Source organism: Amphiura filiformis, chromosome 16, assembly GCF_039555335.1.
Source record: "Amphiura filiformis chromosome 16, Afil_fr2py, whole genome shotgun sequence".
NCBI lineage: Eukaryota > Metazoa > Echinodermata > Ophiuroidea > Amphilepidida > Amphiuridae > Amphiura > Amphiura filiformis.
In genome coordinates, this window is record NC_092643.1 from 17,762,893 (window position 1) to 17,786,545 (window position 23,653).

General features: G+C 35.3%; 1 protein-coding gene across 1 annotated transcript in view; it reads right to left on the reverse strand.

The window, feature by feature from the left end:
- Window positions 1–2,724: 2,724 nt before the first annotated feature.
- The window catches only part of LOC140135668 (G-protein coupled receptor 54-like), a 41,100-nt gene continuing 20,171 nt past the window's right edge, over window positions 2,725–23,653 (reverse strand). Inside the window, exons 2-4 of the mRNA XM_072157252.1 lie at window positions 11,560–11,992; window positions 6,610–6,745; window positions 2,725–5,467 (exon numbers count right to left, since the gene is read on the reverse strand). Of these exons, the coding sequence (XP_072013353.1) occupies window positions 5,103–5,467; window positions 6,610–6,745; window positions 11,560–11,907 (849 nt within the window). The 5' untranslated portion in view covers window positions 11,908–11,992 and the 3' untranslated portion in view covers window positions 2,725–5,102. The remainder of the gene's footprint in view (window positions 5,468–6,609; window positions 6,746–11,559; window positions 11,993–23,653) is intronic.

The window sequence follows — 23,653 nt, forward strand, 5'->3', positions numbered from 1 at the left end:
GGTAAACCTTTAACCTGCCGGCCTATTCAGGCGACGTAATTCTTGGCACTCACGCTAGTTCCGCTACGTGATACAATTCCCTATGTCATTTTTCAAATTGCACGAATTTCCAAACAAAGGTTCCTCTGCTCACGATGATTAAACTTTTGATATCAAATTTGGTATCAACCTCCGAAGGAAAGTGTATAGAAAATTATTATGAAAATGATTTTGACATAAACTCATCAGACTCTGAGTAAATGGGGATGGAACTACTGGAGACTTTTTAATTTGGCTGTGTTTATTCAATCTATGTTTGTTGACATACACAGGTGATTAGTGCAATCTGCTTGTAGTGCAGGGGAATCTATTCAAAAATTGTATTCCTCTATTACTGTAGTAGTTAATTTGATTATGACGTCACTTCTACGGCGAAAAGTCATGGCGCTCTGTAGTTTGTTTGGTTATATTAGCGAAACCAATATTTTTGGCATCCTTACACCTCAAATGATAAACTAGAATTACTAGATTTTTTTATGCTCATATATACTTCCCACGAGGTCCCGAAGATCATAATGGAGACAAACTTTAACATTTGTTCCATTACGTTGTAAGATACCCCATTCCCCTCATTGCTACGAATGAAAAAGTCCGCTGCTTATTCCAAGAGTTATAGAGTAAATTAGGTCATATGTCATATATCTCATGCACGGAGGTCATATTTTCAGAATGTACCGACTCAATCGTAACTTATCTGAAATTACTCTTCTCGGCAAGCAAACTAGGGAATTAATAATTATTTCTTTGAGAAATGTATAGCCTCAGAATCGGATGAAAGCATTGGTCAAAGTTTAATCACGTGCATATTTATATTGCACTTTGGCTGCACTAACTCTTAAGGGGGCAAATTGCACCCAAATTGTACATTAAGTATATGTTTGAGATTTCTCCTATTCAGGTGTGTAATTTGAGAACAGTTGTAAAATTTGACATCTGTGTATGAAATTAAATTTTAGACATATTGAGGGTTGAGAGCCAGAAAACCTTAACTCATTCCTTTGTGAATTGAGGCTTTCTGGTTCTCAACCCTCGATATGACCCCTGAAATAAGCACTGCAGAACAATACGACAATTGATAATGTCATAAACATTACAACAAAATAAGGCGAAAAACATCACCAAATATGACAAAATCGAGTATATATCGACGAAGTTGAAGAAATTATGTACTTAAACGCATTAAATTTCCCGGTGTACCCTAAGTTTATGTAATTGTTTGCTAAATTAAAGGAACGTAGGTTTCGTCAGTGTTGCCCGATCATCTCTATCAATTTTGTGACACAGTAGCCTTCACTGACACATTTTCTGATGGTATGTTCCTACGATCACATGCTGATGGCAGTCTGCTTGAGTGTAGAACTCGCGCACATCATATGGGCATAATGCCTTCTGCAATTATGTGCCAGCTCTCTGGAACCAGTTACCTGTAAAACTTCACACTTCACCTAGTCTGGCCACTTTTAAATCTAATCTGAAAACCCATTTGTTTCCAAACTAAGTTTTTTTATTTGTAATTAAGTTGTAGTGTAAGTTGTACTTTGTACGATTTTTGTAAAGCGCTTTGTTCATACTTATGCTAAGGCGCTATATAAATTCCGTTTATTGTTTGTATTGTATTGTATTGTATTGTATTGTATTGTATTGTATTGTATTGTATTGTATTGTATTGTAGAGTTTTATTTCAACGGGACGAAGCGTTTGTCCTTGCATTTTCTCTTATCCGAAAGGAAATCTAAAATCTAATCTAATAGTACAAAGATGGTCCCAGAACTACTATATAACACTTAGCCATTTGGTTGTAAATATGAGCGTTTTAGCTCACCTAAAGGAGAATTGATCGGCCTTAGCCGCCCTATCCCGGGTATCATTACTTTTGTGTTCAAATAAGCCAAATTGGCATTGTTGTTATTGGTCAGTTTGTGCAGTTTTGGTAAACTTTACCCTCTGACCTATAGGGAAAATTCAGAAAAATTGGGTTTTGTGCGTACAAAATATAATCTAAAATGTTTTACAAGAATGAAAGCAAACCCAAAAACATTATTATTGAATAAATTAATTATTTAAATATTTTTAATGACAGCAGTGACTATAATTAATAATAATTACAGCAATTTCCCGATATGTCAGATATGTCAGATAAGTGTCCCAAAACTGCTCTCAAAAACCGGAAGTTACAATGGCGATTGGGCTTATTAGTGCACAGATGGTCCCACAAGTACACTAATCCATTTGATTGTAAATCTGAGCGTTTCAGTTCACATAAAGGAGAATCTTTAAGCGGTCGCAACTCCCCTTTCGGTAGAAGGCGGTAAATGTATTCTTTTAAAATCTTTAAAAAGTCGAAAGTAGACTGTCAAATTTAATTCCTTTACTTGCATATTACAACTGATTTGGTATCGAAGTGAGCAATGAAACGTCAGAAACGATGCCAATTTAAAACGAGGTTGTTAATTTTGATGGTTTGACCTTTTTAGTAGGTTACGTAAATGAATAGAAAAATATAATGACAAACTAACATTTCCCTCCAAAGTGCATACAGAATCCGTCGCTTTAAAGGGCATTGAGAGATATCGCACAGAATGCCAGCAATTTCAGTCAAAGTCTGTTTTTTTACATATACGCAATGGTTGTACATATACAAATCATAATCGGAAATAGTTGCATCATGTGATTGAGCCATAACGATATACGTTGTTGATGTTGACATGGTACATGGTTGACACACAGCGAGCGAGTGAAAACATTGACATTTTACATACCAATATTGCGATAAACCCAGACCAGGACGTACAATCTGTGTACAACTATTCTTTTATTAGGATTATATGAAAATCCATCTTTTGATCACAAAATAATTGCATTTTTCGCTTGCGATAAAAAAGTGTCATTTGCCCTCAAATATATTCCATCACCTCATCACTATAATAATACAACTACTTTTATATTTTCCTTTTTTTACAATAATAAATTAATTTTGAAAGAGATATAGTAAACTTTTAGTTTTGTGTAATAATGACAATAAAACATTTCTTACAATAGTTACTAATAATTATAATAAAACACCCACAATAACCTTTTAACTTATTACATTTTTTTTAAATGTTATTGCTCAAACTTTGAGTAACGGATCCAGCATGATCTTTTATTGAGTTCTGAGTCGAGTCTTTTATAAGAGTAAGAAGGTGAAATAATGACCAGTTTGAGGGTAAAAACAAAATGCATAATGACAGGATCCAAATGGTCTTTTTCATTCTCTGGTCATGGCCATTTGTATACTTCCTGTATAATCGCATCAGTGCAATAGCCCTTTGAGGCCAATGTCTGGGCAGGAAAAAATTGCTGTCATTAGTATCTGTGTAAACCCCAATGTGTAATAGTTCCAATGCAAAAAGATCCATCCACGTGTCTCTTCACCTGAATAACCAGTTATGGGGCATCGGGCACTTTAAGACTATTGTCTGCGCCCGTACAGGAAAAAGTTGCTGTCATTGGAATTTTTGTACAATGTGTAAATAGTACAAAAACAAAAATATTCATCCATGTGTTTCTTCAGCTGAATAACACCATAATGGGCGGGCCCCTTGTAATGTCTGGGCTGTTATTGCTATAGTCACAAAAGTATCCTCATGAGAGTGATATCAAAGAAGTTTTATTCATGTGTCTCATGAACTGAATAAATGCAACTTAGTCCCCTATTTTTGACCTACAGGCTGCCTTTACAAGCTGTGACAAGGGCGGCAATATTGGATATTGGGTTATTCCAGAAATTAATGGCACCCCCTAAAGAATACATGTAAGTTTGTCCTATAAACTTTTGGGAATTCCCAGACCAAAATTTTATTTAAAAAAATGGAAATTCCCATTTTGACAATAAAATGATAAAAAAATTGGGAATTCCCAGTGTCCTTAAAAAAGACAGTCAAATTTTCGCCAAAATATTTAGGAATTCCCAAGCCTAAAATAAAAAGGTGTCTTTTTCTTGGGAATTCCCATGTCTTCTTTAAGGTTGTGAAAATAATATCCATTTTTTTTGGGGGGGGGGGATTCCCAGAAAAAAAAATGGTGAAACAATTTGGTGTGCCTTTAATCTCTGGAATAGCCCATTGAATCTTGGCACTATGCTATAAACATAACCAGGTCAAAAGCTTTTGTGTCTGATGAGCTGAATAAACTCTATGAACTCCAAGTGTAGTGTAAGAGGCAACACTCTTATCGCAAAACCGAGAACAGTGTCACGTGATTCGAGAGCTTGGTCTTATATACAAAAGGTGATCGTTTATGGTAATGAGTAGACGTAATTAAGTAGATCAGACAACGCTAACAGCCAATAATTTTCACGATGATCTAATTACGTATTTCATAGAATGCCTAAAAACATTATGTAATTGGCTACTTATTTATATTTGTTTATACATTAACCGATTGTAATCCTTGATTCCAACACATGATTCGTGGTTGTGCATTGTGATTGACAGGTGCAGGTGGGTGGGGCTAATATAAGAAGGTGATTCGAGCTAGGTTTAGATTTCAAAAAAGTGATCTGAGATTACATGGCACTATTTTTAGCATCTCTTGTGTCGCAGTTCACTGTTCATTGTACATAACTACCAGTTCCAGTGTCAAATGGACTATTAATTATATAGAGGCGACGGGCAACTCCAGCGAGGTGACACCAAATCCTTATCTAGGCATTTACTACAGAATGTCGAGGGCTTGCACAAATGGGGAATCAGTTACATCAGATGGCATTATTTCAGTAACCAGTCCAGCGTTTTTTCAAATCTTGTCAGCTAAATATCTGGTGAAATACGACAAATTGTTTAAGGGATCTATATAACATTGTTTAACGCTTTACTACAATTTTTACTGCATCATTGTAGAGCCAGTGGCCTCACGTGAACTACTTGTTGTTGACCTTGTCTTCTCCCTGCGTATGATACCACAGAGACAAAAGTGTCCGATGTCAGAGACATGTCTGCGAAAGGACGATCCAGCCAGAGTATACAGATATGGATTAACGCTGCTACTAACATAGATCAACACATTAGCCGCTGTGTGGAGCTCTATGTACAGGGAGTCGAAGCAGTCACTACAGGATGAAAAGCCATCCACATATGCACCACGTGTACTGGTAACCACATTAAGATGAAAAATATTACCACCACAAATATGCCTATAATGGTTCTCTTGCGTTGAGCCACTCGACGCCTTGACGCTTCATCGTTAACTTCGGATGCCGTAAATGCTGACATGTTAATGGCAATCTTTGTGTAGCATGGTACGATTACGATGAGAGGAACGATGTAGAGGGAAAATGTAGCATAGGAAAAGAATAATTCTTGACCCCAAGGATGGCCGAATTCAGTGCAGCTTGTTTCTGGTGTGGCTCCCGGGACGAATGCTACAGGGATCTGCACTACAAAGGAAGCTGAAAGGGAAAAGAATAGATGTTTTGACGAATTTTTAATTTATGTGGAAATAATAATAATAACAACAACAACAACAACAACAACAACAATAAAAATCACTACGTGCTTCTCTCGTTAAAAAATACATTTTTTTATCATTCATTTTATTTATTCTGAATAAAATAGTTATATTACCCAATTAAGTTTGCCATTTGCAGCTAATTGAAAGACGAGAAAATTGTGAAGGTGAAACTAATTGCTCTATTTTTAATAGCTGAAATGATGCGGAACACATTAATTTGTAAAGCGTACGCGTAACATTGATCATGTTGCTATAAAACGCCTTGTTTCCCACAAAAATATATTAAGGATTGATTTCGTTTACTATATGCAATTACATTCGCTTCATAATACCGCACTACATCACAAGCCCAGTGGCAGTTGAGATTGGATTAAGCATATATGCTTTCTCTTGACCCAAAGGCTTAGGGTAACATTGTTCACTTGATTGTTGGGAATGGCTTTATTTTCCTTGTTCTTAATCCTCAAATCTATTTCTCACTTATCTTTCCATGAAAGCCAGCAGGCTTATAGGCTTAAGCATTTTGTTTGAGCCTGGTCCCATCAGTATTCAGTACCAAAGTGTGTCTCCACACGGCGCGACCGTTTTAAACAAACAAACAAACAAACAAACATACAAACAAACAGCTCCTTTAACCATTAACAACTGAATCTTGAATATAATTTTAAGAATTCCAAAAGTGTATTTACAAGTTTGTATATCTCAAAAACACTCTGCTACATCTTAATCGAATTTCTTAAGATCTCCACAATAATGACTATTTTTAAAACAAGGTGTGTGTTTCAATTTAAGGGTCATTGTAAACTACTGCACTTTTTGATCCCAATAATTTAAATTATCTGTGCGACATATCTCAAAGTTAATGCATTACTCCTATTTACAAAATACATATCTAAACTTGTTCATAAGTGTCTTCTCCTAGTTTCAATTATTCGTTTGAAAAGATGGATAGATGGAGGTTTAAAATACAGATGTACCGACGATGAAATGGCAACAGAAACCAGCCCATATATACATTACCACATTTCCCCTGACATATATATAATGTTAATCAGTCCTTAAATACAGTTAGATATTTACCGATCCAAATCAAGAACATGATGAGATAAATACTTTTAGATGACCTGGTGCTGAGGGATTTTAAAGGATTCACAATAAGACGATAGCGGTCCCAAGACAAGAAGGCCAGAGTTAGACTGGTCACTTCGGATACCACCTGCACGGGGAGAGAACAAAAAAAGTTAACTACTTCATCAGAAGGACTCAAGTACTTTATTTGGCATTCATGGTTTTATTTGTTGTCTTTATACGCTACCTCGCCTTAAATAAAGTTTTCTTTGTCACTCTACAACTCAGTCCAATTGTTGTCACTATTTTTCATAATCATGATAATAGCCAGAGGCAGGGCACAGGGCCGGATTTACCTTTTGAGGGCCACAATTTTGAGGCCCCCTAAAACTACCGTGAGGAAGGCATGTGGACTCAAATGACCAAATTTTGGTTTACGTTGAAGATTGATAGTGAAGTGCAGTGTGAGTCAAAAAAAGTGCAATAGAGAAAAGAATCCATTTTTATATAAGAACCGACTTGAACTTTTTAGGTTTTAAAACATTTTATATATGATATATCCATCAGTGACCTTGTGTGAAGAAATCAAGGAATAAGCATTGACTGTTTTGTTTTTATGACACATTATATAGCGCTACCCAATTTCAATGTTTATCCAAGAGACATGTAAAATTTGAATGTCAGCCCACTCTGTGTACGGTAGATTTGGAACAACTGCCATTTTCTTAACCTCATTGGTATTGAAATAAAATGGAGCACCCAAAGTGTTATTGACATTGGTCTTGTTTAAGGAGAAGAAACATTATTTGTTGTTATTTTCATTTTACCTTTACTTAAACGATGTTATTCTCTATCAAAATCATACAAATTTCTAGGCGGCTGTTTCAAATGTCAAAATGAAATGCGCGCAAATTGAAGTGGAGTGAATTACAAAATAATTTCGACATGTTGGTATAAAAAAAAACTGGAGTTGGAGTCATGTGAGGTATGAAGCACTTAAAGTAATGTTAGAAAGTTTGTTTGAACATAAAAAAAGAAATTAAAATAACGCAAAAATCAACCTTATTTAAGTTAAAGTCAGTTTCAGAGCTCGTGCCTTTACCGTGCATTGTGTGCTCTCATTCAAAATACATGGTACCTCGTGGACAAATAACGAAGTTGGGTATCGCAAACATAAGGACTCATAAAAATTAAACGGTAGTCGCGATTCACTTCATATTTTCACAGAAGGTGACTATTGAATGTGGTATGTATAGAATCTTTCAGTAATGGGAAGGTTCGACTTGGTTCTTGCATAAATATCGATTCTTCGCTCTATTGCACTTTTTATGACTCACCCTGTATTATAGTATAGATGGTGACGAGAATATTTTGTTCCGATCTTACTATATGACATGCGCGCGAATCTGGCGAAAAAAATCAATTGCAGACTATTCCAGCCCAAAATAAAGGTGAATATTATTTTATTATGCAAAATTTAGTTTTTTGTTAAAAACAAAACAAAACAGGGTTTGTTTTTTTCGGGCTAAAAAGGAAGATGCACAGAGCAATTTTTGGGTTCCCGAAAATTTGGGGGCCCTGGGCCCGAGCCCAACTAGTCCAATGTTATATCCGGCCCTGGGCCATTATATGGTTAAGATTGGTCAATCAGGCACACACGACAACATTGTGCTGCATGTAGCTCATAATGAAGGAACCTTCGCTTGAGGCAGTTGGTTTTCAATCTTAGTTGTCTAACTACATTGGGATATGCTATAAGCACTCTTTGAAAATATGAGTCAATTACTAACAATTTGGCGGGGGAAAAGTTAAAATATCACATATATTCTTTAATACCTAACGTAAAGCACATCATTAATATTATCATTACTGCGAATGTACAGCCCTATTCCCTAGTAAAAGTGGCACAATTGTGATTTTACCCTTTCGTTTTTAACTAAACATACCTCGAGATTAAAAAGAGCAAATTTAACAGAACAAACGGTATTTGAGAGCTAAGACTGTGCCCTTGACGTTGATGTAAGCATCATGTCACAACGGTATTTTCTAATCGCCAAAGAGGGCGCTTTTCACTTGCACAATTTTTTTTGAGACAGGTTGTATATTAACAAAATTTTAAAAAAATAAGAAAAGAAATAAAACTAGAGATAATTTGCGCTCACAGAGCGCAGACAATCGCAAGGCATGTAACCCTTTAATGGCCGTTTGACCTGACCTTTGACCTTAATGTTTCCCGGGTCACGAGGTTTGTTGTCACTGAAATTAAACCCCCATACCCCTTACAGACAATGAAATTACGGTATAAGATTTGACCCCAGATAACCTTTGACCTGACCCCTGCAAAGTGTTCCAACATATTCCCTGGTCATTAAGTTTGTTGTCACCGAGTTTGAGCCTCGTACCCCTTACAGATGTCCAAAAATGCATTTCTAAAATTTGACCTTTGACCTGACCCCTGCAAAATGTTCCCTGGTCATGAGATTTGTTGTCACTTAGTTTGAGCCCATACCCTTACAGATGTCCAGAAAAGGAAATTATAAGATTTGACCCCAGATAACCTTAATTCCCCTGGTCATTAAGTTTGTTGTCACAGAGTTTGAGTCCCGTACCCATTACAGATGTACAGAAAATGCATTTCTTAAATTTGACCTCTGCATCACCTTTGACCTGACCCCTGTAAAATGTTCCCCTGGTCATGAGATTTGTTGTCACTGAGTTTGAGCCCCTACCCCTTACGGATGTTGAGATAATGCAATTGTAAGATTTTACCCCCTTAATGACCTTTAACCCCAATTCTTTGTACAATTTTTAGACACTGGCTAAAGGCGATGCAGGTATGCAAGTGACGACATTGTGTTATGTAATGTAAAGAAGAAGGATTTTTAGTGAAAATCACATTTTGGCCATAATGACCTTTGGATGAACTTTGACCCCGAGTTGGTCATGTAACATTTGTGCCCCCACCCAATGGTCCTTGTGACCAAATATGGCTACGATGGCTCGTTAAAAGTTTGACAGAAGAAAGAAAGAAAGAAAGAAAGAAAGAAAGAAAGAAAGAAAGAAAGAAAGAAAGAAAGAAAGAAAGAAAGAAAGAAAGAAAGAAAGAAAGAAAGAAAGAAAGAAAGAAAGAAAGAAAGAAAGAAAGAAAGAAAGAAAGAAAGAAAGAAGAACTGACCAAAAACAGAACACTCGCAAATTGGCAATTTGCGATTGTAATCATCGGCAGGTTGTTGCTAATTGGCGCGAGTGGAAAATTTAGAAAACACTGTGAAATTAAAAAGCCAACTTGACATCTGAATAATGTGTGTACTGTTAAACAGGACAGTTATCGGACTGCCCTATACGTGTACGTGGCCTCTCTTTCAATGTCGTTTTGATTAGTTATACCACTCCTAATGACAATAGCCAGCTCGCCGTGAATAAGCTAAATTACAAATATAATGTACAATTGCGTCGGACGTCGTATGTTGATCACGTTTATTTATGTGTTATCCGAAAGAATGCATTCTCAATACAATCGTATGCAAAATTGCACTGCTTAATAAGAGGTATTCGTATAAAAGGCACCTTTGGTGGTATTTTACATTATACAAACGGATACACACATTAACAAAAGATGAAGTTATGCTTTTACACATTATTTTTATTTCAATCACAGTAACCATACTTTATAATGCTTAAATAAACACACGTACAATAGAACATTCACTCATCAAACCTTTGAAATATATTGAAAAACCAAATAACACAGAGACAACAGCAAATATGCATCCAAATGTAACCAGCATAGTACTAACATTCTGAATAATCTAAGTTAATTTACTTCATGTGGATGTTAAAAAACATTGGTAAACTTTAATGGAATTCTAGTGCAGAGCAAAGTAGATTTATTCATTAAACAGACCTGTCAATTCTTCTTGGAAATTTGATTTAGAACAAAATATTGCTATGTAAATTGCACATCGAACCACTTTTATATTTTGATTGAAAAGCACATTGTTTTAAAATTTACATCTTAATTAAATAGGGAAACACGGTTTGTCATTTCTATTGAATTTAAGTACAGCGTACGTGTCCACAATGTATTGATAGCTTCATGTCTCGTGAAATACCGCCAATGAAGGGCAAAAAGGTGTGAATGTATAAAAGGTCATTCAAATCTTTTCCTGTAAACGTTTGACGAGAGTGTATTTTAACATGTTTTTAGCGTACATTGCGTACTTACTGCGTTAAATCTCACTCGTCTCTGATTAGCTGCTGAGGGAGGCGATCTGCTGTTGCCAAGTGGAAATTTGCGCCGTACGCGTTGTTAGCTCCGATTTTGAAACATCACTGTAGTACGCGCTCGTCAGAGTTTTACAGCAAAATATTATAGTAAAATTATTTGGACGTCAATTGTTGTCAAACTGAAGCATATATATTTAATATAATTTAAGCTTTACTAACGCATAATGTCCTTTTACTTTACGCACAATACCATACGACGCGACGTTTCTACAGACCGTTACTAGTCTAGTCGTCACATCATAACATTCTTTGCATTCCACTTAAATAACCAGCACATATTCTTTGTAGTCCATTCAAACAAGTGGAACACACTATTAGCATTCCATTCAAGCAGTTGAAACACATTCGTTGCATTCCATTCAAATACCTTGAAGACATTCTTTGTATTCCATTCAAAATCTGGAAAACATTCTTCAGAATCCATTTAAACACATGGAATACATTCTTTGCATTCTTTTCAAACACATAGAACACATTCTTTACATTCCATTCATTCCATTCAAACGTCATGAAACACATTCTTGCATTCCATTCAAACACATGGAACACATTGTTTGAATACCAAAATCGTAAAAATGAAAGAAATAAAGGGCAAGTGACAAATGAAACTCGATAAAATTAAATGCAAACTAACAACAACAATATGAAACAAACATAGCCACCAAAGGTACTTACATATTGAAGATAATACGGAATATTGCAGCCAAGTTTAGCGGACAGATTCCAACCAATAGTATCGGTCGCAGTTGGGACAGCATCCAAAAGCAACAAAGCCAGATCAGTAAGAGCCAAATTAGCGAAGCAGAAATTGATGAGCGTGTGCATATCTGAGAAAATCAACACGATCAGGATGACCATGGCGTTGCCGAATAGCCCCAAAATGGTAACAACAGAAATTGTAATTGCTAGCGCCATTTTAGACTCTTCAGAAAACTCATAGCCATTGTCGGCAAGACTAGGTGTCGTCATTGGATAAATGATGTCGGTTTGCGAGAAGTTATGTAGCGCTGTAGTTGGATCCATCGTAAAGAATGCCCTGGGTGTCAAAATGTTGGATGTTATCTTTTGGTGTCAGTGAAGATACCAGAGATGTGTGCTACGTGCTCACCTGCATAATGTGAAGAAACAATCAAGTACATTAGAGTACATTAGAAGTGCCCCTGCCTGAGTAATTGCCTTTTTTTATGAGTAAATGGGTCATGTACTGCGCCAAAATTATATAATACATTTGAATTGAATTGAACCAGCCATTGTTCAATGGGACCGGATTTATTACAAAAAGACGAAATAAAACAATAAATTATTTACCTAATCAATTTTATTTCAATATATTGGAAGGGATACACCTTCGCGATTCCCTTCGAAAGCCGGGAATCACTAAGAAAAACATTCGGAAATAGTGAACTAAACTGCAAAATTGTCAGATACTCTTAAGGTGTGATTAATTTAAGCTGAGATGACAATATATGAGGCAATGAGTGTGTAAATTAGATTTATAACTAAGTTTTGAAAAAGAAGCGGTATTTGAATCCTAGCAATTTTAAAGGTGTGTGGTCATATATTTTTATTATGTGTTCTATCTTACATTGAGGCCAACCATCAAAACAATATATTTCCAAATTTTGAGTTATTGTTCCAGCGGTTTTATTTAAAAAGCAAAAGCATTATAAACAACAACAACAAAAATACAAATTATGACCATTTTAGAACAGTGCACCAACAAGTTCCATACTCTTTATCTTGTATCACCCAAACCACTACATTTACGTACTATTTGCCGACATACCTTTATTTGCAGTGGTTTGAAGTTGACAGATTTGCAGTTACGAGTTATTTCGTATATCGTGATAAGGTTTTATAGCATTTCGTAAGTCCATATATTTATATGTTTCAGCTGAAATGAGATGCCCCCTGTCATTCCTTGGGGGTACGCTTAATAACAACGACCATCACTGAAGTTGTCTTTCAACGCCGTATGAAATACCGAGACGTGTCGTCAGAATGGCCAGGTCAGAAAGCCCCTGCACCACTTGCAACTCCTACTCCAAAATGACTCCAATGTCCCAAGACAAACAGAACGACCGAACAACGACCGAACAAGATATAAGTCCAAGTGAGGCCAGACTTAGAAATGCTACTACAGGAGGCCGAAAGTGTAAAGGAACATACAGCCCTGTCCACCTAGTCAAGTCGATATCGTTTCTACTCATTAAATCCCTTGAACCTTCACATGTTTGTTGTAGGAGTTTAATTTAAAAATCAATATAACACTGTTGTAGCGCTAGTTATTAACAATTGAAATTAAATTAAAGATCGGACAACATCGTTCCAGCCTACCCAGGACATACTAAATATTTCTTGATTTACTGCAATAAGTGCCTCCCGATTTATGAGAGGCCGTCATTTGAAATTAAAGAGCATTATGAGATTTAACAAAAATTGCGCCCTCAGTTTTGGTCAAAGTCCAGTTTTGTTGTGTCAGTGTTTGTCCGTATACTAATCGGCGGCATCTGAAAGCTCCTTTCAGCGTCTTTCACGTACAAACTTAGTATTTTATAATAAAGGACCCGAAACTTTATTCCAAAAAGCTGATAAGCTTAACGCGGCGCTCACAATGTGCCTCTTATTTTCAACATTACAGTCTCTAAATTACAACTCAGTAGGCTCTTTGAGTATTCAGTCTATCAAAATAAGGCACAGTTTCTCGTTAGATGTTTTTGCGAAATCCCTCAGAGTCCCTTTAAAGACATACCTTTTATAATGAGGTATAGTTTGATCGAGCAAGCAAAGTTGTATTAAATATGTTGTATCACTTGATGTTGCAAATTAATAACGAAATGGGCAAAAGCATGAACTTGTTACATAAGAAAAGATGATAATTTAATCAATAATTTGCTGTTGACATGAGTTAATTGTTTTATATCTCAGGATTGCATTTAAACTGAAAGTCCCTTGGCACATTACATCAGTAATTGTTGATAAGGGCTTTAGGAAGGATGATAATTTTACTTATTTTGACATTAAATCTATTCGGAATAAGCAAAAACTCAATAGAATGTTCCTTGACTTTCGGATAATTAAATAATTCGTTCCATTAATGGCAGTTGAAAAGCAACATTACTTATACATGTTTTTCTTTGAAGAGCACACGTACACTTTATCTTGTTCATAATGTTGCATAATCCAGTAAAATGATGTGAAATCAAATATGTTTATAAAGTTAGCGGCCAATTTTAGGTACATTCTACGGTTACAGAGGTAATAAATGTTTTAGTGACTCAAGGCCAAAAACACCTTTTACCCAAATTCACTTTAGCATGCACATCAAAACACACTGTTTGATTAATCTGAATTTTCGATGAAAAGTCCAATATGATTTAGTAATATTTTTGCGAGTGAACATAAATACATACAATCAGACACATTGCTTGCTAATATTACTTAACCAGCAGCATTCTTCTTGTTGTTGACTACAAAGTTCTGATGATTCCCGGGTACCCGGTCTGATTGAGCTTTTGTTGCAAAATGTTTGAGCGACAACACTTTGTTTTGGCCTAAAGGGAAACTTCGTAGCTAGTAGCCTATGGGGAGCTGTAATACACACGTAATTCGCAAATTAAATGTCAGAATCAAGTGAAATGTTGGAAATAAGCTTTTTTTCGTGGATATCTACATGTATTGAACCATCACCCATAGTGGGTAGGAGAACATGAAAACTAATATGAGATACTGTATTAGGATCACATATTAAGTATCATGTGAGAGTATACTCTTGTACTCCAGAAGACAGGATCACATATTAAATAAAAATTTGACACCATAGAATATAAAAACTAGTAATTTGATAAGTTAAAATAAGATTTTTAACGGAATAAATCTAAATAATATGATTATGCAGTTTATTCCGTTAAATATTTACCCCATAATTTCCCTCATTCTTCAGGCCCTGCCCTCTATCGGGTGCTAATTTAAAGTTTAAGCTTGATTGCTATTGTTTCTTTGTAAGCCTGCGGCGCAACCTTGAACAATATTGTCCTTGATTGCTATTGTTTCTTTGTAAGCCTGCGGCGCAACCTTGAACAATATTGTCCTTGAGATAACGCCCCGTAGCCACCCCCAGCCAGCCCCATACCTCATTTCAATTTTTAACTTATCAAATTACTAGTTTTTATATTCTATGGTGTCAAATTTTTATTCACAACGTTGTAAATACGCATTAAATACGATTAATAACAACAGAGGGCGCTTTTTCTTTAATATGTGATCCTGTCTTCTGGAGTACAAGAGTATACTCTCACATGATACTTAATATGTGATCCTAATACAGTATCTCATATTAGTTTTCATGTTCTCCTACCCACTATGGGTGGAACCATACACTAAAAAGTGGAAGTTTAAATCACGAAATATACTTTTAAGGGGGGGGGGGTATGAACGTTTGGACAGTATTTTTTGTGGGACATGAGAGCGCATCAGACATATCAAATAGAGGCCTTGCATGTAACATATCATCCCGTAAATATGGCGGACTACTCAAATGCATTCAACAAAAGCATGATTGCAATATACCGTGACAGTTCGCCTCACACACATAACCCTGCACTACGATCAAATAGGTTGATGACAACATTTGATTGAATGGACTGCACTCCGCCATAACTACGGTGAAGGACACCGGCTCAAATCCTTTGTTTGGAGCCAATCGATAATTTCATGCAGGGCCTCTATTGCATTCTGAATACAAATAATGTCCTTCCTCAGCGGCAGTTCCCTCGTCTTGCACCACTGAGGTCCCGGGCTCAAGCCCCGGCCGTGCACAAAGACTGTATGTGCATTTGGTTTATCTCGATTCCATGCTCGCTTTCGCAGGGTTTCTTCCTGCTTTCAAAAAATCGGTGATTAGTTGTTTGGTTATCAAAACCTTCCTTCACCCAATGGAATTTGGGGAGCAGCACAGATAATTGGTGGATGTTACAATTTAAGTGCGGATAGGTCTGCGCCAAGTTCGGCTGCATCTGGCCTAGATGATGCGATCTGATTGTGATGATTCACCATGGCAGAGAAATTACAGCGCTTTGAATCCTTCAAGATATAGCTGCAAAAAGGCGCTATATAAATCCAAAATTTTATTTTTATTGCTTTAGTATTAGTGTTTACTTCTGAGCTGAAGTTGGAGAATTGAAGAAAAGCCTGTTTTACTTAAATTATATTTACCTTCATTTAAATATTTATGACACTTTTATCAAAACAAATATTCAAACGATGATAATGTGTAATATAATAAACGTGAAATGTTAGTATTTTAAGAGTGTTTGTATATTTTAGACGTTCTATGACTTTTGTTTGCTGTATAGAGGCTGAATTGCACATGCGTACTCTGACCATTGAGGCCAGTGACCCGTCAGTAATAGTCATGGGCAAATTGATATCGACATTTTTCTTACTGCTGATTGGTTATACACATTTTGGACTCTTCGATTAATTTAGGTAATAGGGGTGTTTGAGGTTAATACGGTGTACCATTAGGGACATGCACACTTAAACATTAACCAATGATCCTAGAGAGCCGTGATAAGTATGAGATATAAGAGAGATTGCGATTTCCAAACGTACGTATCGAACGTACGTGGAATCTATTCAAACCACTCTCCTGTGACGGGATTTTGAATAGATTCCACGTACGTTCGATGCTACGTTTGGAAATCGCAATCTCTCTATAGTCATTTTTTCTACTTTGTGCATTTAACCCTCTATCTTGTTAACCAAATATACCACAGAGTCGTGCGATATGTCAAACTATTCCTCTGGTCATAAGGAACAAAAAAGTCAGTGGTCGCGCATCTGTACGATCATTGGTTAATGAGATATAGTCACTTTTTTTCTACTTTGTGCATTTAACCCTCTATCTTTTTAACCAAATATACCACAGAGTCGTGCTATATGTCAAACTTTTCCTCTGGTCATACGGAACAAAAAAGTCAGTGAGCGCATATCTGTAGGATCATTGGTTAATGAGATATAGTCACTTTTTTCTACTTTGTGCACTTAACCCTCTATCTTGTTAACCAAATATCCCAGAGTCGTGCGATATGTCAAACTTTACCTCTGGTACATGTACGTGAAGACGGCCCGATTGGCGCGAGGTTCATATTGGTGCGCATGCACCAAATATGTATCTTGTATCAAGTAATTTTGATATTTTGAAATGCGCGATATAATACACATTTTATGGCAAATGATTAAAAAATTATATTTTTGATATTTAACAGTCCTCGAAGTAAACTTCTAAATCTAACGATATGTACTTAAAGTGTATGTAGCTGGAATGAAAAGCCGACGATCAATTGAAAATGTTGACCTTTCGTATTGCAGATATGGATCCCCCACACCAACAAAAAAAGATTTTCAACTGATTGTCGGCTTTTCATCCCAGCTATATACACTTTAAGTACATCATAAGATTTAGAAAGCTTACTTCGAATACTGTTAAATATCAAAAATTAAAAAAAAAATCAAATTTTAATAAGTTTTGTAAATTTGTATTATATCACGAGTTTCAAAAAATCAGAATTATTTGATATCAGAAGGAAAATTCAATTCGATATGTCTAATGTGCTCTCATGTCCCATACTGTCGAAACGTTCATACCAGAGACCTTAAGTGATTAACAATCTTACAAAATATTAAATTTTGATCTATAGTGAAGAATAAAGAGAGGACCGCAGAATTTAAGAGTATAAGAAGAATGAAAATAAAATACGACAGGTAATAAAAAATAATGACATTTAACAGCATTAGAAACACCAAAATATAACGTACTCAGTAAATGAATGAAATCCAATAAAATAAGAGGGATTAATAAAATGAAGGTGAACCTGAAAACAACGAAAGGGAAATGTTGGAAAAATGAAAGGTGAATATTTCAAGTAATAAAAAATAAATTTGATAATAAACTCAAACAATAATATTACTCAACTATGCTTTATACATTGTGCAATCGTACAGACTTGACATTTAATATGGAATATTCTTTCGCAAATTCCAAGACTGATCTGGTAGGGGTCTACATAAACCGCACGGGCTAAATACTAATTGGGGTGTGTCGGGAGATGGTGTAAAATAATTGTTTGATAGAAAAGGTGCTTTCCATTAGTTTCCATTATGGCGCTCATAATGTAGTGAATAAGCCTAAAATGGCGGTTTTAAGGAGACTGAATTTGATTTTTGTGGGGGTATAATTTCTTAATTTGAGCAACATTATTCTGATATTATCAAATTTATTGAGGCTTGAGGCGATATTTACTAAACCTAATACCAATAAGTGCTCGTCAGAACTGAAATGCACTTGTAATCTACCAGTTTTGAAAATGGGAGGAGCTTTGAAAAATGGGTCTTAAAAGTGGTACGCACTCAGAAAATTTGAATGGTCCCCTGGGGCCAAATGTTATACACTATACTGTACACAAAGAAACAGCATGGGTTCATTGGACAACCAGCAATCCGCGCAGTTGCTTTTGTACCGGAAGTTTATAAAATTTTACCCCAGAGGGCCATTCAAACTTTCTGAGTACGTACCACTTTTAAGACAGCTAGAACGCTGGACTACCGATTCTTTAGAAATGCATAGTCGCGCTAAAAGTCGATCGATAAATGTTCAAATCAGCACAATTCAGATATACATCTTTTTGCTACGAAATTAATTTTCTCGGTCAAATATAAAGCAATATTTTTTTTTTCTTCAGTAATGTCAGTTAAAAACATTGTGCTTGGATATACATTTTTTTTTAAATCCTTGTGTTAAAATTAGGTATGAAATTGTGTCGTTTAGTGTAAGATTTATGAATTTTATAGGCCTTACATCCGTCCACGAGCTTTTTTCGGAATTAATTTTTTAGCGTTTCAAACTAATATAATTCGCTAAGGAAAGATATTTCCCACCTCTGTAAAGCACATCGTGTGGGTCTATCTATTATTGTTTTGTCAGAATTTCCGTTTTAATTTCACCTTTATTCACGTCATGCTCCTAAAATCTCAAACTCAGTACTTTATCTCGAAAGCAAGCAGCATAAATAGTCGATAATTCCATTGATCTAATCCAGGTCTCTTCTGCATTGAAAGCAGGATTACTCGACGGGCGATTTTGTAGCCCAAATCTCCCATTTGGGTGCTTTGGTAAATTAAAGTGAATTTTGGATATTTGCTTTCTTGATCATGGTGATAGCCTGCAATGGCAAATATGGTTTCCATGATTATGTCGACCATTTTGTCTGTTTGTTTGTTTACCTAGGTTAGTCCGTATTAAGAGACGCACGTTGTACTGTCCAAACCTAGAAAAATGAGTGTGTTATTATAGGGGATTTTATTTTTCTGTCCCTCCTATCTCCAGGTGAATTTTGTATGACCCCCCCATCGCGGGTTGACATTTTCATTACACCCTTCAGGCTTGTGTTCGGGTTTGTTTTTAATCAGTGACATGTAGGCCTATTTGTCATAATAGGGCTATACTTTTTAAATGTATAGCTATAACGTGCTCCGGGAACGTGCTATATAAATATTATTATACCGGTATGTAATATTATGTAGGCCATATAGGCCTATCGGGCGTGGGGTGGGTGCAGAGGTGTGTGAGGTGGGTAGTAGGGGGTGTATATAGGGAAACTTAGGGGTGGTACTCAACACATTTTAAATATGACTTTCAATGCAAGGCTCATTGTTGCCAAAAATGTGTTTGTTTTTTTCCTTTAGGTTATTTAATAGGTTTTTTTTTATAAACTTCCATGTTTAACCTTGTATTCCCAGCAAACACAAAAACGTTTTAAAAACGTTTTTAATAAGTTATATTTTGGCTTTTGGTTTACATAAAAACGTTTTAATAACATTAAAATGTCGGGTTATATAAAGGTCATGAAAACGTTTTAAAACGTTTTGTATGAAAACACACTACAACAATATTTTTAAAATGTTTTCAAGAATGTTATTGTAAACTATTTTTGCAAACATTTTTTGCCAAATATTTTGTCAACACTAACATAACATTATGTTAAAATATTTGCACCCTGGAAACACAGAAATGTTCTTAAAATGTTTTTTCAAAACGTTTTAATAACATTTAAATGTCGGGTTATATAAAGGTCATGAAAACGTTTTTAAAACGTTATTGCAAATATTTTGGGCAAACATTTTTCGCAAAATATTTTTTCAACCCCAAAATAACATTCTGTTTAGGATGTTTTGTATAAAGTTTTCAAAAATGTTTTTGAAATGTTATTAAAACGTTTTTATACCCTTTATATAACCCGACATTTAAACGTTTTCTGTAAAACATTTTTTGTTTGCTGAGCAGTAGATTATCAAAAAATGATTTTTAATGTTATGAAAACGTTTTATACCCTTAATAGTCCAGGAGCAAGATCCCACAGGGGGCCTAAATAAGGACTTGGTTCACCCTCCACTACATACAAGGTTTGACACCATAGTGGTATCACTTTTTTTTTACAGGTCATTTTATGTATAGACGTATAATCGCATAAAATCACCAAAAATAGGACAAAATTAAGGGGTAGGGGAGATATAAATTCCCATAACTCAACTTTTACTCGTGATTTTGAATTCATTTTGGTATCAATATGTAGCTAAATGATTTTCCTAACTTTCTAGTATTATTTTTAAACAAAAACTGGTTTCATTTGAGCATATTTGGAAGTATATAGTCCATAAATGAGTGGTAATCTGATTTTTTAAACCATATGTGTAAAGTTTGATATTGGCCTCAAATCTCACAACTATACCACTTTATATTTTCAAAATTGATTCAGTTTCCATTTTTAATTTTTTAATTTAAATTTTAATGTTTAATTTTGTTTTTAATGTTAAGCATATCAAGGGAAACATTATTGTAACAGTTCCAATCATTATAATATGTATGAGTTCGTTGGGGTGTCTGTGGGACGAGGTGTGTGTGTGTGTGTGGGGGGGGGGGTGCTGGGTGTACATAGGGTATGTGTGGGGGTGAGGGGATGAATGTGTGTGTACATGTCTTAATATGTCACTTCACTGCACCAACTTCCATTTACAAAATCCGTTAAAAGTTTCTATTGATGTGAATATTTATGTGTAGGACGTGAGTAACCACTGGGAAAAAGACAAAAAATGTTTAAAAAAACCAAAAAACCCAACAAAAACTGATGTTGATTTCCCTCGTATATCAGCATAACATAGAAAAATATTACGGGGTAGGGGAAAATAAATCATCAGAACTCAATATTTCACTCATGATATTGACTTCATCTTGGTATTAATTCTATTCAATTCAATTTAATATGTATATCTAATTGATTGTTCTAACTTCTTTGTATTATTTTAAAGCAAAGCGACCATTAGTTGTCAGGTAGATACACAGAAACTGTGAGAAAAGGGTACGTTTTCTATGTCTAACAGCGTAAATATGACAATATTAAGGGGTAGGGGAAATATAAACTGCCATAACTCAACTTTTACTCATGAAAATGAATTCATCTTGGTATCAAAATGTATCTAAGTGATTGTTCTAACTTTCTAGTATCATTTTAAAGCAAAGCAACCATTAGTTGTCAGACAGATATACAGAAACTGTGAGGAAAAGGTAACTTTTCTATGTCTAACAGCGTGAAGATGACAATATTACGGGTAGGGAAATGTAAACTGTCATAACTCAACTTTTACTCATGAAAATGAATTCATCTTGGTATCAAAATATATCCAAGTTATTGGTCTAGCTTTCTAGTATTATCTTAAAGCAAAGCGACCATTATTTGTCAGGCAGATATACAGAAACTGTGAGGAAAAGGTAAATTTTCTATGTCTAACAGCGTAAAATGACAATATTAAGGGGTAGGGGAAATTTATAACTGCCATAACTCAACTTTTACTCATGAAAATGAATTCATCTTGGTATCCAAATGTATCTAAGTGATTGTTCTAACTTTCTAGTATCATTTTAAAGCAAAGCAACCATTAGTTGTCAGACAGATATACAGAAACTGTGAGGAAAAGGTAACTTTTCTATGTCTAACAGCGTGAAGATGACAATATTACGGGGTGGGAAATGTAAACTGTCATAACTCAACTTTTACTCATGAAAATGAATTCATCTTGGTATCAAAATATATCCAAGTTATTGGTCTAGCTTTCTAGTATTATCTTAAAGCAAAGCGACCATTATTTGTCAGGCAGATATACAGAAACTGTGAGGAAAAGGTAAATTTTCTATGTCTAACAGCGTAAAATGACAATATTAAGGGGGTAGGGGAAATTTATAACTGCCATAATTCAACTTTTACTCATGAAAATGAATTCATCTTGGTATCCAAATGTATCTAAGTGATTGTTCTAACTTTCTAGTATTATTTTAAAGCAAAGCGACCATTACTTGTCAGGTAGATACACAGTATTTGTGAGGAAAAGGTAACTATTCTATGTCCAACAGCATAAATAAATATGACAATATTAAGGGGTAGGGGAAATATAAACTGCCACAACTCAACTTTTACTCATGAAAATGAATTCATCTTGGTATCAAAATGTATTTAAGTGATTGTTCTAACTTTCTAGTATTATTTCAAAGCAAAGCGATCATTAGTTGTCAGGTAGATACACAGTAACTGTGAGGAAAGGGTAAATATTCTATGTCTAACAGCGTAAATATGACAATATTAAGGGGTAGGGGAAATATAAACTGCCATAACTCAACTTTTACTCATGAAAATGAATTCATCTTGGTATCAAAATGTATCTAAGTGCTTGTTCTAACTTTCTAGTATCATTTTAAAGCAAAGCAACCATTAGTTGTCAGACAGATATACAGAAACTGTGAGGAAAAGGTAACTTTTCTATGTCTAACAGCGTGAAGATGACAATATTACGGGGTAGGGGAAATGTAAACTGTCATAACTCAACTTTTACTCATGAAAATGAATTCATCTTGGTATCAAAATATATCCAAGTGATTGGTCTAGCTTTCTAGTATTATTTTTAAGCAAAGATACCATTATTTGTCAGGCAGTATATACAGAAACTGTGAGGAAAAGGTAATTTTTCTATGTCTAACAGCGTAAAATGACAATATTAAGGGGTAGGGGAAATATATAACTGCCATAACTCAACTTTTACTCATGAAAATGAATTCATCTTGGTATCAAAATGTATCTGATTGGCTGTTCTAACTTTCTATAAACAAAGCGATCATTAGTTGTCAGGTAGATACACAGAAACTGTCAGAAGAAGTCATTTTCTATATCTAGCAGCGTAATAGACCGTTCACAAACACTTGTAAGGGGAGGGGCCTGATGCAAAAACAAATTTCATCGCAAAATATTCTTTCGAGCCCCCCTTTACAAACCTCAAAAATTGTAGGGCCCCTTTTGACATGAAAATTATGGGTCAACCCCATAGAAAATCATATAAACTCAATTTTTCCAGGAAAATTTTTGATCATTTTTTTTCCCCCCCCCCCCCTTAGGAGGGTCACAAATTTTCAGACCCCCCCCCTTTTTGCATCAGGCCCCCCTTACAAGTGTTTGTGAACGGTCCCTAAATATGACAATATCAAGGTAGGGGAAATATAAACTCCCATAACTCAACTTTTACTCTTGATAATGAATTCATCGAACGTTCTGGTATCATTAGTTGTTATGTAGATACAAAGGAAATGTGAGAAAAAACTTCCATGTGTAACAGTGTCAAATATGATAATATTAAGGGTAGGGGAAATATTACCATAACTCAACTTTGG